Source organism: Squalius cephalus, assembly GCF_949319135.1.
Source record: "Squalius cephalus genome assembly, chromosome: 8".
Lineage (NCBI taxonomy): Eukaryota > Metazoa > Chordata > Actinopteri > Cypriniformes > Leuciscidae > Squalius > Squalius cephalus.
In genome coordinates this window covers 171,481-184,137 of record NC_137129.1, presented here as the reverse complement: position 1 = coordinate 184,137, position 12,657 = coordinate 171,481, and the positions used below count along the sequence as shown (strand labels likewise).

Below are 12,657 nucleotides of genomic sequence, written 5' to 3'. Positions count from 1 at the left end.
CACGAGCTCGTCCCAGCAGAACTCACTCACCTGCTCGTGTGGACGCGCATTCTCCCAGATCGAGCATTAGAGTGATGTTTTCTGAGATGTTTTCTGTGATGTTTTCTGGCGATAGATGGACAGACACAATGAAAGAGAGAAAGAGAGAGAGAGAGAGAGATCGCTTCCTTGTTCTCAGTCTCTCTCTCAGCTTTACATGAGTGACTGCTTTAAACACCAATCACATCCATTACCAGCTATTATCAACGACAGCGATGATTTCTGCTCTCTCAATGTGCTCCTCAAATGTTTAAATCATACGAGCTCTTCAGATCATTGATATAATCCATAAATATCATCCTCTGTGATTCCGATGGCCGATATTCCAGACGCTTATTATTCCCGAACGATCTGCGGAACTGAAAGAGAAAACAGCATAAACGGATAAACGTGCCTTTTGTTCGCTCTTTCCTATTGTGTTCCTCTGCTGCATTTATCTATGAATATATGTATGTATATTTATATTGTAACGCATCAAATGCGCCAGTAGAGTCCAGATCAGCTCTTACATGATCCTGACGCCATTCCTGCTCCCGAAAATCAAATAAATAAATAAATATGGTAAATAAAAAATATGGAGAGTAAAAAAAAAATACAAAAGCTCCTCCCAGGTCAATTCGTCACAACCCAGCGGCATCATGGGAAATGTGGTCCAATAGAGCCCTACCCAGAAACACCCGTGTGATGATTCACTGCGGCAGGGTTATATCGCGACACTTGACATATCTGTGGGAAAATAATAAACACTAATAATATGAAATTAGCAACATCTTAAGCCAGACTAAGATGGTTTAGGCTCCCCATCACTACTAACCCGAACCCTGACCCTAAACCGACCCTTAACTTATTTATAATCTGATCCCTTAAACCAGGGCTGAATCCGAAATCACCCCCATACCCTCATATAGGGCACTATTGAGGGAACAGCCATTTGTAGTGTACCACTATAACGAGTGTACAGGCGATGCTCAACGGCTGTGCAAATTCCCTCACTCGTTTTCATTCACTCCTTCAAGTGAACAGTATTAGTGGACTACCATAGGGAACAGTGACTGAGGGTTTAGGGGGAGATAGTGGACTACCATAGGGAGTAGGGAACAGTGACTGAGGGTTTAGGGGGAGATAGTGGACTACCGTAGGGAGTAGGGAACAGTGACTGAGGGTTTAGGGGGCGATAGTGGACTACCATAGGGAGTAGGGAACAGTGACTGAGGGTTTAGGGGGAGATAGTGGACTACCGTAGGGAGTAGGGAACAGTGACTGAGGGTTTAGGGGGAGATAGTGGACTACCATAGGGAGTAGGGAACAGTGACTGAGGGTTTAGGGCACAGGTGTCAAACTCAGTTCCTGGAGGGCCACAGCCCTACACAGTTTTGTTCCAACCCTGCTTCAACACACACACACCTGCAGTTTTCAAATAAGCCTGAAGGACTTGATTAGCTGATCAGGTGTGTTTAATTAGGGTTGGAGCTAAACTCTGCAGGGCTGTGGCCCTCCAGGAACTGAGTTTGACACCCCTGGTTTAGGGGGAGATAGTGGACTACCGTAGGGAGTAGGGAACAGTGACTGAGGGTTTAGGGGGAGATAGTGAACTACCGTAGGGAGTAGGGAACAGTGACTGAGGGTTTAGGGGGAGATAGTGAACTACCGTAGGGAGTAGGGAACAGTGACTGAGGGTTTAGGGGGCGATAGTGGACTACCGTAGGGAGTAGGGAACAGTGACTGAGGGTTTAGGGGGCGATAGTGGACTACCGTAGGGAGTAGGGAACAGTGACTGAGGGTTTAGGGGGCGATAGTGGACTACCGTAGGGAGTAGGGAACAGTGACTGAGGGTTTAGGGGGCGATAGTGGACTCACTTTACTCTCTTTATTCTCAATCCACTGGCCTAAAACTCAAACCGGGCCTCACAAATATAGTTTTAGGAGTACACACACACACACACACACACACACACACACACACACACACACACACTCTCTCACACACACTCTCTCTGTCAGTAAGTCAGTCAGTCAGTCACACACACACTCTCTCTCTCTCACTCTCTATCTCTCTCTCTCTCACACACACACACACACACACACACACACACACACACACACACTCTCTCACACACACTCTCTCTGTCAGTAAGTCAGTCAGTCAGTCACACACACACTCTCTCTCTCTCTCTCTCTCTCTCTCTCTCTCACACACACACACACACACACACACACACACACACTCTCTCTCTCTGTCACTCTCTCTCTCTCTCTCTCTCTCTCTCTCTCTCTCACACACACACACACACACACACTCTCTCTCTCACACACACTCTCTCTGTCAGTCAGTCAGTCACACACACTCTCTCTCACACTCACTCACTCACACAAACACACACACACACACACACACACACAGTCTCTCTCTCTCACACACACTCTCTCTCAGTCACTCTATCACTCACACACACACACACACACACACCGGCTCCCTCTACAGCTGCTGTGGAACGCGTCGCACACTCTCTGTCGCCGTCACACACACACACACACACACAGGCGCACGGAAGCGTCGCGATATCGGTGTGTTTTATCGCAGAACTGAAGATGATCAAGCTTTTCTCGCTGAAGCAGCAGAAGAAGGACGAGGAGTCCGCGGGGGGACCGCGAGCCGGGGCCGGCGGGAAGAAGGCGAGCGCGGCCCAGCTCCGGATACAGAAGGGTACGGTCCACTACACCAGAACCAGGGCTAACCTGGATCCATCACACACACACACACACACACTGCAGCAGCTCAATCGAGGTTTGAAGCCTGTGTTTTCACACACTTGTTCTGGTAACGATGTCAAGTCGAGAGGAGAGCGAAGCTAGCATTAGCCATGGCGCTAACATGTAGCGCACTGTTTACTCAGTTTTATTACAACAGACTCGATGTTTTAAAACTTCGGACTGGCCGTAGTAGTGAAGCTCGTGTCTAAAGCCATGTTTCCCGAGAGAAATAACGTTACTCGTTTTCTGCGAGAGAAAACTAATAAGTTTCCATCTCAGTCATAATATTGAGGCCTACAAACTCAGTTCTCGTCTGTCTCGTATTATTACCCTTTGCTTGAAAGCTGACAATGACAGTGAATGCTGTGTTTCCCGTCAGAGAGATGTTAGAAGCGACTTCTGCAGATCAGATGCTTTTACACTCGTTCTTCATGATGATGAAGCTGGACACATTCAGGTTTGACCCAGAAACAGAAGAAAGAGATGCTCTCTAGGCTCAGAAACGACTCAAACTACCAAACAATTAAGTTGCCTTCATTTACTCAACATTTCGCTCATCTTCAAAACACAAAAGAGATTTCTGTCCCTCCATTGAAAGCTAATGCCAACAAAAGTTCATAAAGACATTGTGAAAGTAATCCATACTATTGTACCAGTTTAAAACAAGGTTTCTGAAGAGACACAATCGCTAAATTATATGATGGAACAGAGTAATTTACATATAAACATTGATGAATGCACATACATTGAGCTCATGAAATATGGTAAACGAAAGCTGGAAAACAAACCTCATTGGTTTAAGTGTGTTTGAGCTCCTGTTTACCATATTTGATCAGCTGTGTGTGTGTGTGTGTGTGTGTGTGTGATTGAGCTGAACCCGTCCTGCCCTGTAGAAGAGCGAGAGCTGGAGAAGCTCTTTCATTAGTGTGGAGCTGAAGACACACGTCACGCCTCGAGCACGATCACATTTAAAGAAGAAGAAAAACACTTCGTGCTCGAACCTCTCATTAACTGTGTGTGTGTGTGTGTGTGTGTGTGTGAGAAAGTAAAGCTCATGCTGTTCTCTTTCTGTGTCAGACATCAATGAGCTGAACCTCCCGAAGACGTGCGAGATCGTTTTCCCCGACCAGGACGATCTGCTCAACTTCAAACTCATCATCTCGCCGGACGAGGTTTGCCTTCGTTTACGCCTCTGTGATGGAAACGTGGTTCATGCATGTGATTTAAGAGATTCAGATGTTGAAGCCTGACGTTAGTCAGCGTGTGAAGATCGTTAGCAGCAGCACTAATGAAGAACTGTGATCTAATTAGCGGAGCATGAAACCTGCGTTTGTAATGCTTTCCAACAGGGAAATATCCATTCATCAAGACAGCTTCTTTGTTCTTCTGACTGTCCTGATCAATCTAATAAACATTTATCATGTTCTCTGCTTTTTTACAGGGTTTCTATAAAGGTGGGAAATTTGTCTTCAGTTTTAAGGTAAACAGCAGCTTGAGTAAATCCGTGATCACTTCACTGCATAACAGCCCTCTGCACATCAGACGGCTCTAGTAGATCATGTGGACGTAGTTCTACTGTGTAATATAATTCTTGAGAACTGGAATGTTCATTTTCAGTTCTTAAAATGCAAAAATTCTATTTCATTAAAGAACTTCAAATCCACAGAGCAAAGCAACTTTCATGTTGAACACGTTTGTTGATATAAAGGAGGATAAACGTCTCCGTAACTCAGTCCCTGCGGTGTTCTAATACGGTGAATCTGAACTGATGGATGTCAGTGAGGGTGAAGATGAGGCTCTAGAACAGCAGATCTGCCTGGAGAACACAGCTAGGCCTGAGCAAAGTTAGGGTTAGGTTAGGGTTAGAGAGAGATGGGACAGTAGGGTTAGGGTTAGAGAGAGATGGGGCAGTAGAAACGGTTAGGGTTAGAGAGAGATGGGACAGTAGAAAGACTGTGATCTCCATTCAGACACACTCGCGATCCTTCAGTTCGTCTGCCAAACTCTGACTAAATCATATCGCAACACTCAGATCTGTGCTGGCGCTGACCCGGAGAGAGTCGCCATGAATCCGCTTCACAAACAGTCTTTTCAACCTCATAGGATCATTATTTCTGTGATGCAATAGTTAAAACTATCATAGAAGTACTTGGATAAAAGTTTAAAGTTCAAATATGAACACTGATGTCATAATTAGCTTTTGACAGAAACTTGGTGCTTAAAGTCCGCGTGAACCGGAAACGACTTTTCTCCAGAGTTGTGACGTATTTCCCAGTGAAAGGGAATATTGAAACGCGCAGGGCTTAGCTCCAGCGCTCCTCCTCTCCATCTCTGCTCGTCACAGGCTAGCGGTTTGAGGAGTGGTTAGCAGGCTAGCGGTTTGAGTGGTTAGCAGACTAGCGGTTTGAGGGGTTAACAGACTAGCGGTTTGAGTGGTTCAGCGTTTCCCAACCCGAGCCGTCAATCCTACATCATCAGAGAAGGAACGCCATTCCAGACCGGAAGTAGCTTTTCAGACTTTGATTAAAGATTACGATGGCACACAATTTTTTTCTGTGTATTAACTGGCACGGATTAATTTTTCACCACAAGACTAGTAATATGCGCTAACAAAGTAAATAGGGTCAATTTTGATTTCAGCTGGACTTTAAAATAACGCATTTATCGATTACATTGTTTCGCCACTAAGTGACTGTTAAAAATGGGTTAGTTATTGAATCATTTACTCGAGAGAATGTAGTCCTGAATGATGCTTCTGAAATAAGTCAGAAAGATGTGATGATTTGTTTTTGTAAATATGACTCATCTCATACACCATGTGCAGTCTGTATAAGTGTGTGATTTAACTTCTCCGATGGTCTAGTGTTAAAAAAATGCAATATGGAATCGCAATACTTGTAGAACCGCAATCGAAGTGGGAGATGGGTGTATCGTCCCAGCCCTGCTCATGGTGTAAACCTTCTTTTGCTGTCTTTTGTCCCTTTCTTTATTTCTTAATTTGCCATTTACAAATGTATTTACGATGAGCTGACATGTTTAGTCACTTCCATGTTTTTATGGCTTTATTTTTGCTTGAAAGGAAGATACTCGTACCGGAAACTAACTGGTACTAGTCCTTGCAAATTACCTTCTAACAGCAATTCTAAAAGCTTGTTAAATGGCGATTACAGCGTGTCTGAAGGTCAGATGCTCTTCTCTTTCAGGTGGGACAGGGTTACCCTCATGACCCTCCAAAAGTCAAATGTGAAACGATGGTTTATCACCCCAACATCGACCTCGAAGGAAACGTCTGTCTAAATATTTTGAGGTATTGTGTGCACCTTTTCCTCACGTTTATCATCATAGACCAGCGAACCCGTTTTAAAGCAGAACTGTTCATAATCTGTCAGATCTTTAGCACTGGGTGTTCAAATATAAGAAATATTCATTAAATGCTGTAAAATCTTTATTCTGCATGACACAATCAGAGAGATTTTGACAAATGTTCCTGTTGCTTGATCTAAAACACTTTTATTTCTTATATTTTAATGTCTGCTTTTGTGATGTACATTTTTACAGGTTTGAGTAAATAATGACAGTTTTGTGAATTTTGAAGTGATTCCGTTTAATTTGTCTCAAACATGTCTCTTTTTTTACATGATTTCCTAAATACTTTCTACCATTCAGTTGTGTGTGTTTAAATGGTCCTGGGATTGAGCAGTGCTTTTTGCTGCTGATCCTGTACAGACTGAGTGACGTGTGGAAATAGTCATGATGAATTACGAGAGTGTAACTGAGAAAGCACTTTGACTCTTTATGTTTCAGAGAAGACTGGAAGCCGGTCTTGACGATTAACTCCATCATATACGGACTACAGTATCTGTTCCTCGTAAGTTCAGCTTAGTTTCCTGAATGTCGAATCACTGCGCGTCATGTTGATTAGTGTTCCCCAAATTGGGTGACACGAACCTCGAAACTAAACTTCATGACGTGTGAGGTTCATGTCGATTCGTTTAATTATTCTTTAACCTCATCATTGTGTTTTTTCACTGTTATGATATCTTTTGCTTGCCCTAGTTTAAATGCAGTCCATTCACCGGAGATAAAATCTATTTCTTCTCATGTTTTCTTACAGTTTAAAGGAGTAGTTCACAGAATTTAAATTTGCTGATTATTTACTCTCCCTCACGTCATCCAAGATATTCAAGTCTTTCTTTCTTCTGTCGAAAAGAAATGAAGGTTTTTGAGGAAAACACTCCAGGATGTTCCTCCATATAGTGTCTTCAATGGGGTCCAACGGGTCGAAGGTCCAGATGTGAGTTTCAGTGCAGCTTCAAAGTCTCGACACGATCCAGCCGAGGAATAAGAGTCTCATCTAGACAAACCAGCGGACATTTTAGAACTAAATAAACATTTATATACTTTTAACCACAAATGCTGGTCTTGCACGCCACAACTTCATGCATTGAGTAATCTCGTTGGTGGTAAACTAACGTAAGCGGAAAATGTAGGGAAGGGCAAAAAACTAATTTTCTCCTCCAACTTCAAAATCATCCGACATCGTTGGTTTACCGTTTATTTATTTTTTGTAACTGGCGTTTGACTCAGTCTTTGCACATTCTCTTTGTAAACACTGGGCCTGTTCTTCCGCCTACGTCACGCTTGACCTTTCAACCTGATTGCGTAATGTGTGTCGCAGCACAGCCAGTGCAAGACCAGCATTTGTGGTTAAAAGTATATAATGTTTATTTTTGTTATAAAATGGCTGATGGTTTGTCTAGATAAGACTCTTATTCCTCGTGTCGAGACTTTGAAGCTGCACTGAAACTCAGATTTGGACCTTCAACCCGTTGGACCCCATTGACGTCCACTATATCCACTATAAGTAAATTATCTGGAAATTTAAATTCTGAAGTGAACTTATCCTTTAATTGGTGTGTCATTTACAGACATGAAAATCCAACTTGCATGCCGTTCATTTGTGGCGTTTGTGAGCAAGCCCTGTGCTAATCGTTCCCATGTGTTTCCGCTTCCAGGAGCCGAATCCCGAAGACCCGCTGAATAAAGAAGCGGCCGAAGTCCTTCAGACGAACCGGCGGCTCTTCGAGCAGAACGTCCAGCGCTCGCTGCGCGGCGGATACGTGGGTGCTACGTACTTCGAGCGCTGTCTGAAATAGTCCCGCGCGCCGGCCCTCACGTCCGAGAATGCATTTATCGTTTACATGCGCTGAGATGCACTGACCGACACACTGACCGGAGCGCGGGGGGGTTATTAAGGAATAGGCTGGGAAAGGCTGGTCAGTGATTGTTGCTCAGAGAATTCAGTCGTATTTTGCCACTATGCTGGTACCCACTGTTTATTTTTGCTGAGATTCACATGCTAACTTATCCTCCCACTCACAGACATGAACCGAGAGCGAGACGTCATTTCACTTCTCTTGTATTCCATTATGAAGGCTTGAGGACTGATTTCCTCTGGGCGTCAGCGACGGGGATCCTGCCTCGCGTCGCACATATTCAACTGTGTTTAGTAGTCACTAATTTTATGTTTGCAAAAAAAAAAAAAAAGACGTGTATAGCATCGCATCTGACCAATTCTGATAGTATTGACAAATTGATAACCTGTTGAGCCTGGAGACTGGTTAACACGAGATCCACAGGATCCGTCTGCAAATTGGGCTGTTGTGAGCTTGGGAGACCTTAAGATGTTTTGCTATAGTTTTCCTGGTTGGGAATGGGTGGGATTGGATTTTCTTGAGGAGGGAAGGGTATGACGTAGGGTTAGGAATGGTTCCGTAAAATGTTACAATTCTGTTGTGTATATTGAAATCCCAGTTGTTCACGATGACTGCAATATGAATTATGTTAAATAAAATATTGATTTGAATGCCTACATTTTAAGATTAGTGTAAACTACAACAGCAGATTGTCTTTAAAAAACAACGACGACAATAAAATGTTTTATCTGACCTGGACCAAAGTGCCTCTGCATCAGGACAGACAGTTGCATCGTCAGAACATGGATTATCATGTTGATTATTAACTTTAACATAGGAGAAAATCATACATATGTTCATGTGATAATCCAAACGGTCTGTTTTGCTGTGTCATCATTAATTAAAAGCTGTAAAAATCACATTTCTTTCTAACAGTTTTACACATTACTTCGATATCCAGTGTGAATGTGCGAGCGAAAGCCACAGGTCCTCACAGGAAAAATCAGGCCACTATTAGATTAAATTGCCATTAAATCAGATTTAAGGAAAAGTGTATTTCCTCTGCACTGTGAACAAAGTCTTCAATATCTGGGTCTTTTTCTGGAAACTTCCATTGGTCCTCGAAGAGTTCTGATTGTCTTCTGTCATTGTGTTTTATAAATCTGTCAGAGAAATTCAGGATGACATGTTTCGGTGATATTAGAAGGTTGAAGCGTTTGAGAAGCAGGAGAGAGCTGGAGAACACTGACGATGAAGGACCGGTTACAGTAACGACCCGCTGGAGAACACTGACGATGAAGGACCGGTTACAGTAACGACCCGCTGGAGAACACTGACGATGAAGGACCGGTTACAGTAACGACCCGCTGGAGAACACTGACGATGAAGGACCGGTTACAGTAACGACCCGCTGGAGAACACTGACGATGAAGGACCGGTTACAGTAACGACCCGCTGGAGAACACTGACGATGAAGGACCTGTTACAGTAACGACCCGCTGGAGAACACTGACGATGAAGGACCGGTTACAGTAACGACCCGCTGGAGAACACTGACGATGAAGGACCGGTTACAGTAACGACCCGCTGGAGAACACTGACGATGAAGGACCGGTTACGGTAACGACCCGCTGGAGAACACTGACGATGAAGGACCGGTTACAGTAACGACCCGCTGGAGAACACTTGACGATGAAGGACCGGTTACAGTAACGACCCGCTGGAGAACACTGACGATGAAGGACCGGTTACAGTAACGACCCGCTGGAGAACACTGACGATGAAGGACCGGTTACAGTAACGACCCGCTGGAGAACACTGACGATGAAGGACCGGTTACAGTAACGACCCGCTGGAGAACACTGACGATGAAGGACCGGTTACAGTAACGACCCGCTGGAGAACACTGACGATGAAGGACCGGTTACAGTAACGACCCGCTGGAGAACACTGACGATGAAGGACCGGTTACAGTAACGACCCGCTGGAGAACACTGACGATGAAGGACCGGTTACAGTAACGACCCGCTGGAGAACACTGACGATGAAGGACCGGTTACAGTAACGACCCGCTGGAGAACACTGACGATGAAGGACCGGTTACAGTAACGACCCGCTGGAGAACACTGACGATGAAGGACCGGTTACAGTAACGACCCGCTGGAGAACACTGACGATGAAGGACCGGTTACAGTAACGACCCGCTGGAGAACACTGACGATGAAGGACCGGTTACGGTAACGACCCGCTGGAGAACACTGACGATGAAGGACCGGTTACAGTAACGACCCGCTGGAGAACACTTGACGATGAAGGACCGGTTACAGTAACGACCCGCTGGAGAACACTGACGATGAAGGACCGGTTACAGTAACGACCCGCTGGAGAACACTGACGATGAAGGACCGGTTACAGTAACGACCCGCTGGAGAACACTGACGATGAAGGACCGGTTACAGTAACGACCCGCTGGAGAACACTGACGATGAAGGACCGGTTACAGTAACGACCCGCTGGAGAACACTGACGATGAAGGACCGGTTACAGTAACGACCCGCTGGAGAACACTGACGATGAAGGACCGGTTACAGTAACGACCCGCTGGAGAACACTGATGATGAAGGACCTGTTACAGTAACGACCTGCTGGAGAACACTGACGATGAAGGACCGGTTACGGTAACGACCCGCTGGAGAACACTGATGATGAAGGACCGGTTACGGTAACGACCCGCTGGAGAACACTGATGATGAAGGACCTGTTACAGTAACGACCTGCTGGAGAACACTGACGATGAAGGACCGGTTACGGTAACGACCCGCTGGAGAACACTGACGATGAAGGGCCGGTTACGGTAACGACCTGCTGGAGAACACTGACGATGAAGGACCGGTTACGGTAACGACCCGCTGGAGAACACTGACGATGAAGGACCGGTTACAGTAACGACCCGCTGGAGAACACTGACGATGAAGGACCGGTTACAGTAACGACCCGCTGGAGAACACTGACGATGAAGGACCGGTTACAGTAACGACCCGCTGGAGAACACTGACGATGAAGGACCGGTTACAGTAACTGACCCTAACGAAGCGTTTGAGAACATGGAGAAACGCTTGGCTCTAGAGAACCGTCACTGACAACATTCAGATGCTCTTTCCCTCCAGTTTCCTTCTGTTCTCTAATCAACAGATTCCTCATCATATCTGTGTAGGCCAATGTACAGTCTAACATTTCAAAAAAATTGTTGCTGCATTGGTTTTTGAATGAAATGATTAATGAAATGTTTATTCCTTAATATCACCATATACTTAAAGGTGTCAGTGTTGTTTAATAGAAATAACATGGAAAAACACTATATTGGGTTCCAGTAAGAACTAAATGAGGATGCAGTAAATGTGTCTTGCCCTGTAGTTGATGTTTATGAGAAATAATTAATTTTCTTCATAATATATAACCTTTTACTGTTCATACACACATCAGCACAAATCATGACCCGCCATAAGACCTGACAGATGTCAATTCATGAAGAATTATTCTTTTGTGCTCATTCTTATAAATAAACCAGTTCACAGATCGCATTGTATGATTCATTTGTGATTTTGACTAATCCGATTCCAGACGGAGTCAAAGCGCTGAATTAGTTTATGTCCGAGTCAGAAACTGGGAGAAACATGATCCCGGGAAATTGATGTATTTGGCAGACGCTTTTATCCAAAGCGACTTACATTGCATTTCAAGCTACACATTTACATTCTTATCAGTTCTTGCTTTCCCTGGGAATCGAACCCATAACCGAACCCAACGCTCTACTGTTTGAGCTCCAGGAACGCTCTTAAGCTCTGTTACAGTAGTGTGTTACAGTAGAGTGTTAGAGTAGTGTGTTACAGTAGAGTGTTACAGTAGTGTGTTACAGTAGAGTGTTAGAGTAGTGTGTTACAGTAGTGTGTTAGAGTAGTGTGCTACAGTAGTGTGTTACAGTAGGGTGTTACAGTAGTGTTACAGTAGAGTGTTACAGTAGAGTGTTACAGTAGTGTTACAGTAGAGTGTTAGAGTAGTGTGTTACAGTAGTGTTACAGTAGTGTGCTACAGTAGAGTGTTAGAGTAGTGTGTTACAGTAATGTTACAGTAGAGTGTTAGAGTAGTGTGCTACAGTAGTGTTACAGTAGGGTGTTACAGTAGTGTTACAGTAGAGTGTTAGAGTAGGGTGTTACAGTAGAGTGTTAGAGTAGTGTGCTACAGTAGAGTGTTAGAGTAGTGTGTTACAGTAGAGTGTTAGAGTAGTGTGTTACAGTAGTGTTACAGTAGTGTGTTACAGTAGAGTGTTAGAGTAGTGTGCTACAGTAGAGTGTTAGAGTAGTGTGTTACAGTAGTGTTACAGTAGAGTGTTAGAGTAGTGTGTTACAGTAGTGTTACAGTAGTGTGTTACAGTAGAGTGTTAGAGTAGTGTGTTACAGTAGAGTGTTACAGTAGAGTGTTAGAGTAGTGTGTTACAGTAGTGTGCCACAGTAGAGTGTTAGAGTAGTGTTACAGTAGTGTGCTACAGTAGTGTGTTACAGTAGTGTGTTACAGTAGTGTGCTACAGTAGAGTGTTAGAGTAGTGTTACAGTAGAGTGCTACAGTAGAGTGTTACAGTAGTGTGTTACAGTAGTGTGCTACAGTAGTGTTACAG

The 12,657-nt window shown here is 44.3% G+C and overlaps 2 protein-coding genes across 4 annotated transcripts in view; one reads left to right on the top strand and one right to left on the bottom strand.

Moving 5' to 3' along the window:
* Positions 1-613, bottom strand: part of fbxl19 (F-box and leucine rich repeat protein 19) — a 57,664-nt gene extending 57,051 nt beyond the window's left edge. Inside the window, exons 1-2 of one of the 3 annotated variants that reach the window (XM_079878864.1) lie at positions 549-613; positions 31-398 (exon numbers count right to left, since the gene is read on the bottom strand). The gene's annotated coding sequence lies outside the window, so the exon portion shown is untranslated. Of the gene's footprint in view, positions 1-30 lie in introns of all 3 variants that reach the window. The other 2 variants (XM_079878865.1, XM_079878863.1) reach the window with 2 other exon arrangements.
* A 1,621-nt stretch (positions 614-2,234) lies between these two features.
* On the top strand, positions 2,235-8,738 carry ube2m (ubiquitin conjugating enzyme E2 M). The gene is made up of 6 exons (XM_079880174.1): positions 2,235-2,743; positions 3,868-3,962; positions 4,232-4,270; positions 5,994-6,097; positions 6,595-6,658; positions 7,806-8,738. The coding sequence occupies exons 1-6, from the start codon at positions 2,629-2,631 to the stop codon at positions 7,944-7,946; spliced, it is 558 nt and encodes a 185-aa protein (XP_079736300.1). The 5' UTR covers positions 2,235-2,628; the 3' UTR covers positions 7,947-8,738.
* Positions 8,739-12,657: the final 3,919 nt, after the last annotated feature.

What these genes read in the sequence shown, in the direction of transcription:
- ube2m (XM_079880174.1), top strand. Translation starts at nt 2,629, where the DNA reads ATGATCAAGCTTTTCTCGCTGAAGCAGCAGAAGAAGGACGAGGAGTCC. An exon ending in GTCTGTCTAAATATTTTGAG is followed by an intron (nt 6,098 to 6,594) that starts GTATTGTGTGCA and finishes TTTATGTTTCAG; the next exon opens with AGAAGACTGGAAGCCGGTCT. An exon ending in GACTACAGTATCTGTTCCTC is followed by an intron (nt 6,659 to 7,805) that starts GTAAGTTCAGCT and finishes TTCCGCTTCCAG; the next exon opens with GAGCCGAATCCCGAAGACCC.